General features: G+C 39.6%; 1 protein-coding gene across 8 annotated transcripts in view; it reads right to left on the bottom strand.

Annotated features, from left to right (window-relative positions):
• Window positions 1-19,384, bottom strand: part of KDM4B (lysine demethylase 4B) — an 85,064-nt gene that overhangs the window by 11,073 nt on the left and 54,607 nt on the right. For 4 of the 8 annotated variants that reach the window (XM_085517923.1, XM_032441009.2, XM_085517922.1 and 1 more), the window contains 8 exons: window positions 16,115-16,278; window positions 11,528-12,024; window positions 10,241-10,358; window positions 7,172-7,350; window positions 5,808-6,030; window positions 3,191-3,267; window positions 2,966-3,021; window positions 2,370-2,478 (listed from right to left, as the gene is read on the bottom strand). In XM_085517923.1, coding sequence (XP_085374049.1) covers window positions 2,370-2,478; window positions 2,966-3,021; window positions 3,191-3,267; window positions 5,808-6,030; window positions 7,172-7,350; window positions 10,241-10,358; window positions 11,528-12,024; window positions 16,115-16,278 — 1,423 coding nt within the window. Of the gene's footprint in view, window positions 1-2,369; window positions 2,479-2,965; window positions 3,022-3,190; window positions 3,268-5,807; window positions 6,031-7,171; window positions 7,351-10,240; window positions 10,359-11,512; window positions 12,025-16,114; window positions 16,279-19,384 lie in introns of all 8 variants that reach the window. The other 4 variants (XM_032441011.2, XM_032441008.2, XM_085517921.1 and 1 more) reach the window with 1 other exon arrangement.

Raw genomic sequence — 19,384 nt, forward strand, 5'->3', positions numbered from 1 at the left:
TGAAAAGGTCTGAAAGCCCAGAAGAAAAATCCTCAGAATGAATGCACATTGGAGAGTCAGGTCATAGCTGGAAGTAAGGAATGGGCTGTTTCCTGCTTGATGAACACTTCAATTCATTTACTCCACTGAGGAATGACAGCTAATTATTCCAAATTTCCACATCAGAAATAATTTATGCACACAGGCTTGTAATACACCATTAATCAGGAAGCGAGCAAACTACATTCTTCAAATGATTCAGTACCCACAAATGAACAGGTAAGCCTGTGCTGCAAAACTGGTGTAAGTTTTGCAACAGGAGATACTCCTCAAACTGGTCACTGTAACTCCTTGACACATCAGCCCTCTCACAGTAACTTAAAGCACTTAAAACAACAGCAACAATAAATAATAATCACAGATAGTCTTCTCTACTCACTTCAACTAATCTCCATATTATTTCTTCTATATTCTTCTATCTTTTTCAGCAAGAAATGTCAGCTCTAATTTTATCTAGCACTACATCAACCTTAATGACAATACCAGATCTAACACTGGTGCCTTCCAGTGAGCTTTGGTATGGCTTCCTAGATAAGCTGCTGGCAGAAGCACCACCACCTTTACATCTCAGTTATTATTGTTATCTAGGTTCATAACACTAAACTGATTTCAAGTTTTAGCTCAATACAATTTGCTTTCTTTTCTGAAGCAAATGACACTCAAAGGAACTTGATGATTCTTGAGGTCCTTTCCAATCCAAGCCACTCTTTGATTCTATGAAAGTCACATTAAATGTGACGGCAACACCAATAACCTGCTGTCAACAGACACTGAGGAACATGCATCCTTTCTGTAACAGCATTCATAAGTACGACCAACAGAGCAGAATTATTTCTGTAATCAGTAATTAGGTTAAAATTCTACTTCTTACATCCTGGCAGCTACAGTATAGATGGACTACAACACCGAAGAAATTAACAAAACTATAAAGCTTTAATTCAGGAATAAAGACATAGTAGGTCAGCAAGGCTTTGGATGGAACCGCCATCAGAACAGAATGAAGCAAAGTTTTACATCCACTAATAGGGGCCAGGCTTTATAGGACTGTAAGGTAGCCACAGAAGAGTTAAAGAATTAAGACAATATTTTTTTTGTGAGGCTCCATTAAGCAGTACAAGTAAGTCTTGTGTAAAAGGATTTTTAGTTCATCATTACAAGTGCTGGTAATGAAGAGGATGCATGCTGGAAATGTCAGATGATCCATAAAGACCCAGTGCTGTAAGATTTATCACTCACTCTCACACCATGCTGCTCCATCACTCCACTTTAATAATGAATGCTTTTTACATTCACATTTGTGTACAAAACCCATTTGCACAACAGAAATAACTCTGGAAGCAGACAGATTCCTCCTAATCTCTCACCCAGGCCTGTCTGGGCTGCCTGCACTAAATAGCTGCACAGTGAACAAATACATCAGTGCTAACCAATGTATCACTGCTAACATCACCTTCCCCCATACCACACTCAACTATTATCCAACTGAATTCTGTACGAAATAAGCAACAAAAGTATGATTTATTTTGCAATAATGCGGTATAGAGATGGAGCATTAACTAACATGAAGATTAATTGCTCTGAGCTAATGAATCATTCATTACTAATCCCTCATATGAGACTACGTGCAGCTAAATAACAAACTGTAGCTGGACTTTATTAAGATCTTTGTGGTGTCTCACAGCCATGGTCACAAATATATGTTTATTGATTTCTACAATACATTTCTTGATGAACAAGTAGAAATACTTTAAAGAAAGTTCAAACGGATTACAGATGAACTAGTCAGCGTACATGAACTTCTTTACAGTTACTATCTCCCAACCCACTCCTGCCATGAAGTGCTTAGTTTAACCCCCAGTGTGAGGTGGATAAGTATCCTGTGCTCCATCTAGGGTAAGAGCACACTCCTAGAGACTAAAGGCACATCAGTGTTTAGATGTCAAATGCTTAGACAGCACCTCAAGAGAACATCCAAATAATACAGCTCCCTAGTGCATTTGTATAAGGGCATGTAGTGACAAGACGAAGAGAAAAGGCTTTGAACTGAAAAAGGGTAAATTTAGACCAGATATCAGGAAGAAATTCTCTACTGAGGGTGGTGAGACACTGGAACAGCCTGCCCAGTGAGGCTGTGAACGCCCCCTCCCTGGAATCATTCAAATCCATGCTGGGTGGCACTTCGAGCAACCTGGTCTAGAGAAAGGTGTCCCTGCCCATAGCAGAGGGGTTGGAACTAGATGACCTTAAAGGTCTCTTCCAACCCAAACCACTCTATGATTCTACAATCTGTGGGGAAAAGAGTGAGAACACTGACATCAAAAGACACCTACCAATTTCCACCTCTGCTCTGGAATAGCAGTGATATCCACAGGATGACGCTCTATTACATTGAGAAAACGGGCCTCAGGGACAGCAATAGCACAAATTATATGGACCCACCTGGAAAAAAAGGTAGAGGAAACAGAGTATAACACTATTTGAATTAAACACCCCAGAGGGCAGTTAACATTTCTCTGACTCCTTCACCTACAGTATTAAGGCATGTTTATGGTGGTGCTTGGCAGCCTTGGCAGTATTACCAGCTAATTTGTTAATCACTGTTGCCAAGGTAAAGGTCTCTGGAACAACTGGGCTCAATCTTCTTAGGCATTTGATCTTGGATGATACTTAATGTTTTCTGAAAAATAACTTTTAACTGAGAAGGAACCAAATTTAGAGTGTTCAGGGCCACATTACCCTGCTATTGAAAAAACTGGTCCCACCTGTTAGATAGCATTTACCAGAGTTCACCCTGACAATTAAGTGAGTAGCATTTACCTCCACAATGCTAGAAATTGCTGATACACTGGGCATCAAACCCAAATACACAATACTAGAACATAAGATGCAAAAGGGGAGAACAAAACCATTTAACAACATGACTTACCGCCCATCAGTGGTCATCTGAAGAGCTCCTCCCCTGAGATTACACAGGCAACATTCCTGTAGTAACAAAACTACTTCAGAGCAGGACTGGAAAGGTCTGCCAGACCATTCAGAAAAGAAGAACAAACAACTATGCCTGGAATGCAAAGGCAATAAATCCCCTCCCCACCACCCATCACTGTGGAAGTATCTCATCAACTCTGTCTCCAGAAGACTGGACGCTTACCGCTGCCCATGCATTGGCTGAGCATCGTGCGCAAGACCAGCTTTCATTCACCAAATCTGGACGTATCCCATAACAGCCTGAAAGAAATGAAGTTACACACATCAGAGTTCTGCTACTATTTTTGTAGTACTAACTTGTAGGCCATTCAGTTCACAAGCATTTTGGAAATTAGGTGCAGTATTTGAATAACTCCAAGGGAAGTCATTCTCAGGGAGTGGACAGAATTTGGAGCAAGAGTTCTGAGAACAAAACACTGAACCAAAAAAAAAAAAAAAAACAAAAAAACACATGGAGAAAACCCTGAATACTTTGATCCTTTAAGCAAGGACTGGAGTTAAAGTAATACTACTACTGCTGGACTTCACTTGCACATCAAAACAAACCACTGAATTCAGCAACAACATTTTTACTTAAGTATTCTAAGCAAGAAGAAACGGTAATATTGCAACAAAATTAAACATGTGCATTTCACATTTAACAGCATTGAAACTACTTCTAATTTCTGGTTATGCGGAATACTAGAAACAACTGATTTTACAGGGCACTTATTACCGTACTATATAAGCAACAATGTACTTCTCAGCAGCACCAAAAGTGGAAAGTGACATTAGGCCTATAATGAATACACTAAAGATACTAAAGCCCTTACACTCCACAAAGGTGCTGAGGTTTGCTACTGAACAATGGCAAAAGACACAAATGCTTTTTTAAAAAGTGCATCTATGTGATCCTACCATGCTTGTAAAGAAAGGCTATTCTGTAGCAGAAAATTCAACATATTTATGAATTGCTGGCCAGCATCCTAGCTAACACAAAGCTCAACCAGTGGCCCTCTCCTAACAGAAATGAACATAAAATATCAGCTGGACAGTCTCAAATTACTAAATAAAGCCTAAGAGAAGTTATTCAGAAAGCACTGAGATTGCCCCAATAACTGGATTTATAAAAATTATCCATTTAACCAGACAGTTTGTCAAAAAAGTCAATAATATAGATCCACAGCTGTCTCCCATACATTAAGTGTCCCTTTATCACATGGCAAACCAAGAAAGCACATTAAACTCAATCCTGGAAAACAGGCATGGGGGATGAATCTTAATAAGCTAACCTGGAAACTGAGCTACAGGAGAAACTGACACCCTTAACTGAAACATTGTTGGAGCTCAACAGGGTGTAGAATAGCACTGATTTCTTGCTTCAAGTCAAGGCTACAGATCTGAGGGGAGAATAGTCAAGGCTTACTAAATCCCAGATCCTCCCTTAACAACGATGGAACAAGAACATATGCCCTTTTCATGGATTTGTCAACAACAAAAGCCCAGAAACCTCTGCAAAAGCTTTCTTCACTGTGTCCTTGCCGTTGTCATAACCTATCGCAGTTGGGTAAGGGCACTTCTCAATAGGCAAGCAGACTGCCAACTAGTTTTACAGCATGCTGTCAGATAAACCGAACTGCAACTGAATGCTGCAATCCTGTAATAAAAGCAAATGGATTCTCTGCAGCAAAGTCAAAGGCATATCACAGTTCTGCAGTACAAACAGTGACAAGGAAACAAAGCAGACACTTGAAAACACATCAGACTAGAGCACAGAAGTTGAGCCCTATTCCCAAGGGCAAGGCACAGATAAAACAGAAAGCTCAATTTCTCTACATAGTGTCTGAGACTGCAGATTAACAACACTTTGCCCACATAACTCTAACTAAATCAGTTTGGACACTGAAAACACTTTGACTAGTCTATTGAAGACATATGGATGCACAAGTTCCAGCATCTCTGGTCTGATCACTACAGAGACCACAGTTTGTGAGGAAAAAAACCAAAATAGTCACACTCTATCGTTTGCTCTTATGAACCACAAGTGAGTGACCATAATCACAGCTGCCATGTGGAAGTAGTTGTGCTTTAGATCTCCAGAAGAGACAGCCATACTAAGCTGCACAGTGACCTGCAGAAGATAAAACTGGAACAACAGAAGCAATTCCAACTATGCAAGTCAAATAGGATTTCCCATCTGTCAAGATCAAACAGCTGAACAGTAATTTGTCACATCTAGTACAAGTGCAAATGTTAACTGGATATCATACAATCTACAGCGAAGGTACACTCAACGAGGATTAATCAGTTCTTCTTTTAGACAGAACTACCAGCAAAACAAACAGACATATGTTCTTTTTCGTAATCAAGTGCCATTCCTACAAATAGTAACTCAGACACTAATAAAAATATACCTCAGAAGCTCCTCCATACAGTGCATTCAAAACAGCAGAACCAAACCAACCTTTCCTTACCTTAGACTGCTTTTTGAACAAACAAAAACAGTACAATAAGCTGTGTGATTTTGGCATTATTGTAAAAAAATAAAAAATAATAACAAAACAAAGATAACAAAATGAAGGCTCTTTTATGCGAACCATAAAAGACTCAGCTATTTGTTTATATTTTATGAATAGTTATTGTCAAGAAGGACTCAAATACACACAGATACTAGTATGAGAAAATGAAGAAGTGGGAGTGACAGGAACAGCAAGCATGTCTACAAGGATTTCAAATACAGTCAACATAAAAAGAAATTTGAGAGTTTCTGAATATACTTTGGTAACAAAGGAAACACTCACTAGCATGAACCTGCAAGCAGCATTTGGCACAGGATATCAAGGAACTGGTTCCATCTTCTCCAATATATGAATTTGAAGGAAGGGGCTCTGTGTTTTCTCCACTTGAGGTAAAGCACATCTCTGGGATCAGAGGCTTCGTCTTCTGTCCGCACTTAGAAAGGTGGACAAAAGAGGTGGTCTCCCCAGCAGAGACTGGAACAGTTTCTTTATCCACCTGTAAGGACTTGAAGAGAAAAATCACATCACTCTTCTCTAGTCACAGTTTTAACCTAAAAGTCAAAGCAATACCCTCATAAAAAGGTCATCTCCCATCATCTGGCACCTGACATCACACAGCACAGATAAGGAACCTGAAGCTGTATCTTCTCATGCACACTTCCATCTTCTGCTCTTCTCTCATCCTTAGACCTCTACTGGGATTTGCAATTTATTTAAAAACTCAAAGAAACATTAGAATAATGGGAAGCCTTCCCCTTCTCCTTCAGTAAAAATCTAAGTTTGTAAACTGCAGGTGGGCACAACAAGGAGAAAATAAAAATTACTGAAAACAAGACCTCCCGCGACTCCCCATGATGCCCTCTGTCCTTTTGGCACTCTTCTTTCCCTTTTTTCCTGCAAGATTTTCTCCAGAAGAACATTTCAAGCTTTCTGGTAGCAGACCAGAGTTAAAAAACAATGGATTAAAATATTCTAGCTGTACCTGCTTTCCTTACAACCTTCATACAATAACATTTGGCAATTCTGAATGATACTTTATACTCAGTATTCGATTGCAGGCTGAGGAGGGTTCTGCTTTTCTCAGAAAAAGCTTCCCCTTTCCTTCACGCCCCCCTCTTCCCCCTGATGCACCCATTCCTATTGGATATATATAGCCAGATTTAGTCTATAAGCATACAAGAATAAATCAATACACAACTAGGCAAAAAACAAATTCACCTGACAAATTCTGCCTTTCTGCTATAATACATCTCAAAGCATATTGGTAGTTTCCAAAAAATGATCCATACACATACTGAGTAAATCTTTATTTTGCTGCTTATTTGCATATATTCAAAAATCCAGGCACACATCTACACAAGAGCAATACACAGGCCCAACATGGCACTGGTTCTCTGCATGAAATTGTGTTTGCAGTGCAAAGCTCTGTATGTGCCATTTAAATAATGAAAGCTAAGATAACTAGAGAATCCAGCAGATATAATGGGCAAGGCCTGATCCAATGCCTCAGCCAAATCCAGACACTTCTCTGAGGCACGCACTTGTATGAGACTTGCCACTTGCTTATGAAGATCTGCACTCTACTTGCACAGTCACCATTCAGCACTCAGCACCAGCACATCCATTGGAGCAGTTTCAGGAATTACCTGGTTATATGGGTAAAAGAGGGTACAGACAGCACAGTATGGCTCACTCAGGGCAGCAGCTGCATTGAATTTTCTTTCAGCTGGGAAATTAGGTGCTTTATTCTTCCATTGGAGGGAAAGTAAAGATTTCAAAGCCTCTGGGTCACTCATATCTTCCTCCCCAGAAAATGGAAATGTTTCTAGAAAGAAAAAGTTCCAAAATAATGAACAGTCTTTAGTAGAGGCAAACCATAGCACAGTAAAAAGTTAATATTTCAAAAAACACAAGTTGAATAAATGGGAACATTTAACTCATTCATGCTTCTTCATGTATGTCTTAAATTCTTCCTTAAATTGATATAATTTCCACTGTATGGGTTGGACAGATAGAGCAGAGAATGATGACCTGATAATATCATCCATGAGGAAGAAGCAGCAGCAATCAATATCTATTGCTCTCTCCACTGTTCTAACCCTGGAAACCAACAGCATCCTTTAATGAAGCCCAATTCAAAATACATAATGCAAGTGCAGGGAAATCTCCCTTTACTTTCTCCAACTGGGAGCTGTGTTCAGATAGCTGTGCATACAGTGCATGCTGGCTTGGTTAGGCTAACTCCCAATTCCCAGCTGTCAGCAGCAAGTCCATTTCAACCTTCACAAAGTGCATCCTGTACCTGTTTCTACAAACACAAGTGCTGACCATGAGATGCACACAGTTCAAATTTTCATTTTACCTTTCTGCAACTACTTGACAGCTACTTCCATCAAGTGCGCATCACTGAGCCTTCAATTTACATTCATCACCACACTTTCTTCTGCCAGAGCTCCAATAGGCACCACTCATGCTAATTAGTTTGCTAATTCTTTGTTTTTAAAAAACCCTTGGCATTTTACAATTAAACCACCACAGAATCCATTCGTGCCAGTCTGAGGATCCAAGTTTCTTACCACTCATTACTAAGGAGTTCTGAGTCACGATAAGCATTTAAGAAATGTTCAGTGCAAGACTAAATGTAAACTGCTCACAGCATCAATCTGCAAAGCACCCAAAGAACACCTTTGATCAGAAGGACTCAAAAACATCTCAGTGGAGCTTTATCTTCAGAACTCAGTGACTGAAACCACATTGTTCACTGCTTCACCATTAATTACTGGAAAGAGGTATTTAATGCTTTCCTCTCCACTTCTACATCCCTTTTAACACTTTCAAACTTTTACCCAATTGGAAAAGATAAGAGGAACTGTCAGGAAAACACAGACATGTTCACAGTCAAGGTTCTGAATGTTCCCTCGAACAAACCTGAAAGTTATTTGTCAGACAATGTGGGATTGTGCTCAATCAATCTTCTTCTGAGATTATGAACAGTTTTAGCTTTGTCACACTTCAACAAAAATAATTTTCTAAAACATCCTTGCTTTCTTGAAACATTTTATTTCTGTTTTGGACCTTACAGATATACAAGGATGTGTCATGCAGTGGTAACTTCAGCTAAACACACTTAGTCCACATCTTGTGTAGGATGCAGCAGGAATTAAAACGATCGGTGACCTTGGGTATGCAGATTGATATTCTCAGTGTCTTACTTTCAAAGCACAGCTCAACACTCACCACTTAAAAAAAATCAAGTACCTTCAAGGAATTTTTGAGACACAAGCCAAAACCAAAGCATATGTTCTCCAAATTTTAATCAAAGCACATAAGGAGACAAGAAAGGATTTATGTTACCAGTTAAATCAATGAAAGCTGACTGGAAACCAGCAACAAAACCCATACTGACAGAGCCAGAGAAAAAAGAACAGTCATTACTGTTGTATGTGATCATTGCCTTTGCTCATCCTAGTATTGAGTCTAGGTGAGACTCAAAATTCATGATGCCTCCTATGCCTCAAAAAGAAGTTACACACACAGAGAAAAGACTAGCAATTTGTCTCAAATGAATCCTAGAGCAGAATACTGTGTTCCTTTAATTTATATGTTCACTTTTCCTTGCTGCAGCCTCCAGATCACCCTTATATATTAGCCCTGAAAAAGCAAGGCGCACAGAGAGCTGCTACTCCCTGGCAGGGAAGAATCCGTTTGATCATCTTTTGCCCAGTAGTGCTGTAAATCAGTCCCCAAGAAACGCCAGCCTTCAAAGAAAGCTGCTCCTGAGTCAGCCAGGAAAGTCCCCATACACTATCCAACAAGTGAAAACAGTGAAAAGAATCCATCTAATGAGGATCCTCCAGCATAAAAGTTTGTTGCAAGGTCTTCACACCAAAACAAGATAATTAGTCTCAAACGTTTTTTCATTTCACTTGACATTACACATATGCAGGCTATCAAATGCATCATCCCTAGAAAGGATGTAGACAGATGCTTGTGCAACACCTTCCATTGCCAAACAGAAAACTCCTCTAAAATCAACAAGTATCCTTTCCAAAAAAGGGGAGTGAACAGGAAATATATTCTGTTATTTCCTTTTGAATGTAAAGTTTTTATTTTCTTGAAAGCTGGGTCTGGCAGCTACACCTTCATGTACCTGCAAGTGTGAAACAGTTTATTATGGAGTCTTCTATATCTTGAGTACTTTATAGGACCCAGAAGCGACAAATTACTGAAGCTACAACAGAAGCAAGAGTACAAAAAGTTGGACCACAACATTTGTATGACTCAAAAAGCCCAGCAAAAAGTTAGAATTAACCTTTCCTATATACATCACAGTGGGTCTAACCTCAATCTCCACCTCCATCTGAGGTGCAGAGAACTCACTGCAATGCAGCAAAGAGGCAGCTTTCATGTGGTTATTTTCTGTGAACACTTACTTCCTTTTCTCCAAACGTTACCTCATTACCTATCCAGGAAAATATTTTTCTTGATAGAATAAAGGATGGGAGGTGAGAAGGGACATCTCCCACAGATATATTTTGTCTCTGGCTGGATTATGGCAATAATGGGGGGTTATGGGAATAAATGGGAACATGCTATATTTCCTACCAGTTCAGCATAACACAAAAATTTTCAGGCCATCCAGCTTTGTTTACAGGCTGCAGCAATTTTTCACATTAGACAGGACATACAAGCATTCTTTGTGCCACTGCACTCACCCTCATCACTCGAGGTCTCCTGTTTAACCACTGACAACGGGGAGCGGGTTGGTGGTTTGCCTAATGGGTGACGACGACTTTTCTTTATCTCCATCTTCATTTTTGAAAAAGCAGCAGTCTATAACAAATCAGAACAAGTTAGATGGGAACCCCAAAATGTCTTGGAAAGCAAAGGAGAGATTGGGACAACAGGCAGAATTATTGTCATAAAGGGTTATTGAATTTACAGTCTTTCTGGCTTTTCATTGTCTTTTGGATGGAATCAACAGAGCTTTCCACGCCAATTATTGCAGTAGGTAAAGCCAATGCTATCTTCTTAAGATGTCAGGCAGCATTTTCTTAAGAACAGCTCAGAAAAGCTTCAAATCTGCCAGATCCATTGGCTCACAAGAAGTCTGGTCATTCCCAAAAGCAGTTGGAAAATCTATTACTAAAATCATGCACAGGGCACATAGGACCAGAAATACTTTACTAAATACTTTACTAAAACATTACAGTGCATTTTATGACAAATATGTTTATATTGTACCGTATCTAATGTCCTATGCACCACCCAGCATTGCAAATACTGCATGTATGCTGATCATAGCAGCTCACAGCCCTCTTTGGTGAAAGGTACTAAACACATCACATGTAAGCTACTTTGTACCACAAACAGACAGCGCCACATGGTTTTTTGTTGTTGTTTTTTTTCTGTTTTGTTTTGTTTTTGTTTTTAATCACAGACATGAAGACGAGCAGCAGTGCTGAAGGATTAAAAATGAAATCCAAGTAAATTTTATGCTACATGGGAGAGAATGGAGATGAAGGTATGGCAGCCCATCACAGCTACAGCATCTTAAAACAATGCTTTTCCTCTCTAGTCTGCATCCATTATGTCTTAGAAACGCTTATATGTAAAAATTCTCATTGTGAATTGTCACATCAGAAAGGCTTATTTCTTGCCCTTGTCCCCCCTCCTCCCTCTCCCAGTTTCTAATAGTGCTTTGCCATTCCCTTGGCTCTCTCAGCACCATCACGCAGAAAAGGAAAGCTATGCAGTATTTCTCTGGCCTGCTGCTAATTCCCAAATATTTTCCTCCCTCCTCTTTTGAAAATTGTTTCCAGCTAAGAAATCAGGGGAAAGAGATGCCTGTAATAGATCATAGGCCATGAATTGTATACTTTGCGACACTATTCTACTCAGGCACAATTCAGGATTCTTGTCACTCCAAGTCTGACTCTCAACTTGTTGCTTAAAACCAGCAAATCCACCTCCTTGTTCACATATACCTGTAAATCACTGACCTCGGTAGTAATCTCTCTATTTTCTGCTTCTGCACTCTCCTCATCTTTAACAGGGATTTCCAAAGGGACTGTCTGTTCCCGCCAACCAGGACTCTTCTGAGTTGCAAACTGCTCAAATGCCTGCTGGCAGGACATGTGCTCTTTGTCAAACACCACTTTTTTGGTCCGTGGAACAACATAAAGCATGGGAATGATAGGCCGAGGCTTAAAGTCATCTTCCTCAACTGGTGTCTCCGAGGGCTGGACAACATTGAGGGGGGTGGTCAGCAAGCTCTTGTCTGCTGCGGATGCTGCAGGTGCTGCTGTGGGCACTGGCGGCCGCGCTGCTGCTGCCTCCTCTGCCTGCTGCTGCTGCGCTGCTGGTGGCAGTGGTGGCTGTTGCTGCTGCTGCTGCAGGGGCTGAGATGTTTGCAGGTGGTGCTGGTGCTGATGGAAAAGATGCTTCCTCTTCCTCTCACCTTTTACTTTTGGAGGACGAGCCTTCACTTTACTGTCACCTGTTTTAAGAAATAGGCAACATTTAGCTTCATATGTCAAGATGTCTGGGCATTTAGTTTTTTTTCCCTTTCATGCTGGGCTAATATATTACATTACAGCATTATTCTTCCCTTCAAGGAAGCAGTCTGAAGGTCCAGTCAGCGTTACCACATCACTGATTTGGAGAAGCCCACTTTGGAAATAAAATAAATATAAATAAATATAAATAAATAATTTTGACTTGACCAGAAAGGTTGTCCAGAGGTCCCTAGAAACTGGACAGAGTGCTAAAAAACATACAATATATTACATTAGCCCTTTTTATTTCAGCATTTCAGTATCAGTGATCCCAAAATGAGGTATGAAGGTATGCAAAACCTACCACTGGGGCATAGGAAGAAATTAATTTGGTACCATAAATAAAATAAAACCTATGTTTAAGATAGTACTTGTTATTCTTTTTTTTTTTTTTTTCCCTTTTTTAAATTTCTACTTTAATGTATGGTTTATTATGTACATATTTGTGCAGCAACAAATGTGTAAGACTGGGCATTCAAGTAAGACTGCACAGAGCAGGGTACCCAGGCCCATGACCAAGAGACTCATGAAAGTCTCCAGGGATGACAACCCACATGGCTGTGACAACAACCCCCCTTTTTCAACATACGGAAGTCTCAACAGTTTTACTTTACAGTTTAATTTTGATCCACACAGCCTAATTTTACAGCAGTAATTAAAATTCCTAGTGGCTCCTGAGTGAGTACCTCTAGGTTAGGACAGGAGATGCCTTCAGAGCTTACCTTCATCCTTTTACAATGACCTATGTTCCCCTTACCCAACTCCTTCCCCACTTCACAAATAAATGTTATCAGTTCACTGAAAGGAGAGTGAATAGATGCTCCACAGGCAGATGCAAGTGCTCAGTTTGTTTCATAAGAGTTTGCAGATGTTATGACTAGACAACTCTACTGCAAAAGGTCATTTTCCCACTAATAGGATGAAGGCTGATGACAAGAAAAGACAGAGAAAGCCTATTCATCCTGATAACAAAGCTTTACCGATCCAAATCTACTCAGACTCCTCCATTATGGAATAACGCAAAGCCAACCAACCAAACCTGGTAGACAGATGAGCCATCATGCAACAATGTACTATTTGCAAGAGGAAGGGTTTGAAAGTGGAAGGTGAATAATTCCACAGTAAGATGAAGCACCAAATTCCTGCTGAAATCTGCCAGTGGATGCCAGAATTTGGATATTTCCCAGAATCTGATCTGACAACTTTATTTATACTATTTTTTACTACTGGGAAAAAAAAAAAAAGATAAACAAGTCCAGCCCAAATAGTTATTGTTGTACTTGTGCAGGCAGCCTCTCAGATAAACTGCTTTGTTCCATCACAGAAAAAAGGAATATTGAATTTCCTTAGAGAAACAAACATATTCAATGAAAGTCAAATTGGATTTTTCCCCAGTTGTACAAAACCAGATCATATTTACTCCCTATACACTCAGCAAACTCTCTACTCAACAACAAAACTAATGCCATTCACCAGCTTTATTGACTTCTAAATGAGTAATTGCACAGCAGCTGTCATGCAGAACTTTGTTTAAGAGTTTTTGCACTAAGATGAACAAACTAATTTGCAAGTGAATCTATAAAATCAGCAGACCAACAAAGTGAAGCAAAATTCCAAGGCCGTTTCTGGCTATCATTAATACTTCTAGAAAGTAAAGTGATCTCTACGGACAAATCAATATGGAGAAGCAGTAGGAGAGGAGTCCCCATCAGCTGGCCTTCCGCTGAAGGAGGAAGATGCAAATAGCAGAGCTAATACATGTGGGGAAAAAAGAGCAGGATGAAGTTTTCTCATGGTGGAAAATCCTGCTTGTCTGCAGAATGCCTGAAATAACTACACTGAGTTCACTGAAGCTGCAGATATCCAATACCTCTGAGAGAAAGGGTAGTTGATGGGGAAATCAAACCACTTACACCAGAGGTTACACCGTACCTTGGTGCAACGAGAATATAAAACATTAAAATGGGAATGTCATTTAATGAAACATACCAGAAAATAACGCGCAGCTATGTTACAGGTAGCATCTCTTTGTTTCTTTTCAAACAAATTTGGAAAAAAAGATGTCCTCTTAAGATATATGTGTTTGTAACTCAAATCTGCAGGACTATAAATTCATACAGCACAGCTGATAACACCTGCTGACTCACAGACTGTATTCATACTGCTTAGCACACCCAGAGATAAGCAGAGCTCAAAAACTCTCCTTTTTAATTTCAAGTCCCAACACAACCTGCCAAGAATTCTAAATGCAATAATAGCTCTGTAATTAATTATGAATATAAAGCTGAGTCATAAAGACAAAAAGAAAACACTTTAAGGTATCAGGGTGAGAAATCTTGAAGTTTATTAATACTCAGCAAGTCCAAATAACCAACATAAAGTGTTAAGACCTACTTCTAAATCTCATCTTTCTTCCTTCTCAAGGTCATCTCTTCTGATATAAGTGGGAAATCGAACCAATTTCAAGGCAAACCATAAGAAAAAGGAAGTGATGGAGAGGAAAAAGCTAAACTGCCAGGAGTAGAGCCATCAAAAAAAAAATCTCTTCTCAATATGAAATTGTAAGACATCATGGAGACTGCAGGATGTAGGAAATTAGAGAACTGAGTGGTATTTAATTGCTATCTTGCATTAAGAAATGTGTATATTTGCTAACAGCCACATCAAACACTCCACCTCTCAGAAACTGCACTGCAAAGTCTACTTACAGCAGCACTTTCTGCAATGGTCCTGAAAATAAATTTGTCCCTCCTTTGCTAACAGTTAAGGAGATCTTAACATGTAGCCTAAGTGAATGATTTAGAACCCATTCAACTAGAACAGAGCTTTTATTGTTTCTCTGTTACTCTAAGGATCTCAGATCTGTCCTTGTCACTAATCTTGTCTCTCGAGGGATATCAGCATTTTCAGGCCATTTATTATAAGCATTAACTATTAAACCTGCATAAGAGCTAAGGGCACACAATTTAACACCCTGCTGCCACTTCTAAGCTAGAGCACCACAAATTAACAATTCACACTGTGCTACTTCTGCTGCACATGAGAATAATTTTCAGACTCCTCATCTGCTGAGAAAATACACCGTCTAGATAAGAGACCACAGAACTGAAAGACCATCTCAGTTCTCTACCCACAGCTTCCACAGATCCTTTAAGGTCAGGCTTTTGGACTAAACATACACAAGGAACATGTTACAAACAAGACAAGATAGTTCTGCTTTTGCAACAGACCTTCAGTCATTCTTTCCCCAAGTGACAGAAGTCATGGTGTATTCTAGCAAATAGACTCCAAGAATCTTAGAGACATTGCTTCCTAAAGGAGGACTGTAATATTAAGAAATATGTGCAATCAATCAACAGATAATTGAATGTGCAGGGAAAGACCAATGCAGCCTTACCAAATGTTGCACAAAAACATGGCCATGGATTCATGGAAAACAGCCCTGTCATTGCATCAGCTTCTATTTCTCTTTGCCTTCTCCCCAGCAACGTGAAACCTGTGATTTTACACGCAAGAAGTCCAAAAGGACTGGGAGATGTCATGGATGGCTCTAAGGTGTAGCACACAGCGGCTGTGGATCCTATACAACCTAAGGTTGACCTTACACACAGTCTGTAAGAAGTGGGAAGAAGGGTGTAAATGGCAAAAAGATTAAATGCAGAAGAAAACAAACCAATTTTTACTTTTCAAAGGAGGACACAAAATGCATTTATTTGCCACTTCATGGAATACTTTAAAATATTCCACCCTACAATATATTTTTACAACACTGTAGTAGTTTTGGCAGAACTTCTAAGCCCTGCCAAGAAATCTATTTGGTCTGAATCCTTAAAGAGAGGGAAAAATCAATTGCTGCTGTAAATGAGAGCGTGTTTCAGCAAGCATAGATTTAATTCTGGGTAAGCCTTCACTGAAATTTCAACAGAAATAAACAACAGTAGACAAGTTATTTACAGACATGTTGTAGAGAGATAGCATGCCCCCAGCAGTTCTTTGCTGAGGTGATCTGCCATCAGTGAGCAGGGCCCTTACCTTCTCCCTCATTCACTTTGCTTCTCTCTTCCTCCTCTACGTCTGGCCCTCTTTTCAGTTCCTCTTTCACATCTTCCAAGGCAGTTTCAATAGCCATGACATCCCCCAGTGACTTCTGATCCTCTGTTTTATGTCTTCTGGGTTGACTTCTCTTTCTGTGAGACCTAGGAGTAGAGAAGAGCAATCCGACATAAAAGAACAGCCTTCAATATGAAAAAAATGATCACCAACTAAAAAAACTGAATACAAAACCAAAGGATCTTCTTTGGAGAGAAAACACAAGGTAGCTAACAATAGCTGCAGGGCAAAACAGGTATCTGAAAGGAAACAGACAAACCTTGCAGAACACATTTAAGATCCATTCACAGAAGCCAATAATGGTTCTGGTTTCTTAAAGACCTTTTTCCACCACTGCTAATATGAACTCGTGAGCTGTAGTTAGAATGGTTTTCACTTCAAATCTATTTTGCTTGTACTTTGAAACAGAGATGAGAACTTGTTAGAAAACTGTCTTTAATGTTCTATCTCCATTCCATCATTTTTTATTTATTTTTTCATTCTGAAATGCTTTTCTTTGGAAAACTGCTGGAAGTCCACGAGCATCTTCCAGCTCTCAAACACTACGGCACCACTGACACTTTCTCAAAACATCATTTAATGAGGTCTTATCACATAACCAACAGACTGAGACTTTTCAACAGTACAAGTCAAGGTTCAAGGTCTACAAAGAAGTCTAAAAAAAAAAAAATGCATAGTAATGAGATCAGATTAATACTAACAAGCTAATTGTAACAGTGCCCAATCAGTGACAATCAATGTCACTAGAACAAAAAGCCTGCAATAGTCACACTGCAAAGGCAAATGCAAAGTCAGAAGGCAGGATAATATCTTTTGGTTAGGAGCCATGCCAGAAGCCAAGCACCCACATGGCCACTTTCTTTTTCCCCAGCAGGACAGGGGGACAAAATAAGAAGAACAAAAGCAAGAAGCCTTGCAGGTCCACACAAAGTCAGTTTAATAGGTGAAAGAAAGATGAAAAAATAAAAAACATGAAGAGGAAAGCAAAGCAAAGGAAATCAGTTACTGCCTCCCACTGACAGACTGGTGCCCAGACAGCCTCTTGAACAGCACCACTACAGAAACCCAACCCACGTGTTGTTCCCCCTCCCCAGCTTTTACTGCTGGGCGTGAGATAGGGTGGCATGGAATATCTGGCCTGCATAGGCCATTGTCCCAGTCTCAGCCTCTTGCCCTCTCCAGTCTGTTCGCTGACCAAAGATACAGAGGAAAAGGCCCAGACACTGTGCTAATATTGCTCAGCAGCAAACAAAACATCATTGCTATCAGCACTGTTTAAGCTGCAGTTCCAAAATCACAGTCTCACATGAGAGTTAACTCCATATCAGCCAGTGAAGAGTGAGCAAAGTATGTACCAAATAGCTCCTTCAGAGTTGGGTGTAAACCTACCAAGCTTTCTTTTTCAGAAGACTAATTCAGAAACCTACAATTTTACAGCATTTTTAGCATTTTTCCTTAAAACTGGATCTTCCATATGGTTTCCCCATTCCTAGGCCTTTGCATCTATTACCATGTAACAAACTAAAACACACTCATGCTTCATTCTTATCCACCAGCTTAAGTATATAGAAAAGATGAAATTGTTTCACATCCCCAGAAAGTCAGTGGCTAATTAGATTTGGAGTGCTGCAAAGTTAAGAGTCCTTAATCAAGCAACCAACAAAGAAAGAAGAAAAAATGCAACCGAAGATGAATGATTAATAGAAAAGAAAGTTGATCCATATGCACAGTAATTTATAATTGCTAGGCTCTAACCATATGGTAGCACTCCAAGTGTAGATGTTAACTTTGCACCTGCAAGACATTCATCAGCAGGAACACACAACTGAACCCAGAAGGATCAACTTCTCACCAGCATTCAAAGTACACACCACCTTCTACAGAGGAAGGAAGTCAAAGTAAGAGGAGAAGACAGACCCCTACGACTTTACCTTAACAGCTGGAACTTTCCATAGTTGATAAGAAAAGCACTGGAGTAGAATCCAGCGTCAAATGCTCTTTTAAGTAAATGTGTATGGGTTTATTGCCATTGTGTTGGAACACAAGGCAAAATTTGAGTTACAAAGCTTTATATTCACAGTAGATAAAAAGGATGTTTTTAAAGTGCTCTTCTGGCTCTGAAGTTGTGGAAAAAAGAACAAAGAAAAGAACTCATCCATTTAAAGAAACTGCATCCAGGACTACAAGCTGAAGGCTGTGCATTTCCAGTGAAAATATTCTGTAACTGAAATAATTTGCATACCAGAAAGAGGCTCTTTGTGGACCAGAATAAAACACTCTCTTGCTGAAGCCATAAAGTAAACACAGTAGAGATTTTCAAGGTAACTAAATATGAATGACCTCAGAGAAAAAATAGCTTAAGTCTTTGTAGAGTTTAAAAGCTTTAGTTTCCAGGAGAGAGAGAAAAAAAGCAGGCTATGTACTCTTTGAAGTACTGACCACAGAGTGACTTAAATTAAGTAGGTACAACTGTGAAGATGCTGGGGATAACGTGAATCCCATTCTGCCAGCAAAGTCCATCCTGCAGAGAAAAGTCAGTCTTCAAGTCAAATGATGTCTTTCCAAGACATAAGCACAGGAGAGAAACTTCTACTAAGAAGGATTCATCAGCTTGAAACCTGCTCCAGTATAATACTAAAAAAAATAATCTAGGGACAATTAATAGATTTTAAAAAGTGGCTGGATGTTTTACAGTAGCTCAGGCTGAAACAGAGGGGCTTCACTGCTAAGCAGTAGTTTTCAACAGGGAAAATAAATGTTGGTGTTACTTGTGCAAACTGGAAATAAATCTAAAATACCCTGAAAATCCATTGCAAGTATTCCCACAGGCTCCACGTTTCCAGACGGTCAAGAAAAGGATTAAGGGGCACATTGGAGTTCAGAGAGACATAGCCAAAAGAGCACAAATCACACCTGCCGAGTCTCAGATCACCCTGCTCTTCCTGAAACTCACTACAGAAAAAAGAAATGAAAACATTTCAGGAAAATAACCTTTGAAGTGAAGTACTGCTGCTGAGGTCAGTTATCTGCCAAAATATCCACTGACTATATTTTCATGAGCACGTCTTTAATGGACAATGTGTTTTTCCTTTTCAGCATTCACGAAATAAGGGACCAATCATTCCATGTAGAAAAGGCAAGGCACAGATCACCAGTGCAAAGCATAACCAGAGGACAACAAAGACCAACACT

Source organism: Coturnix japonica, chromosome 16 (assembly GCF_054131305.1).
Source record: "Coturnix japonica strain WE chromosome 16, WE-NBRP24, whole genome shotgun sequence".
In the NCBI taxonomy this organism is placed as follows: Eukaryota; Metazoa; Chordata; class Aves; order Galliformes; family Phasianidae; genus Coturnix; species Coturnix japonica.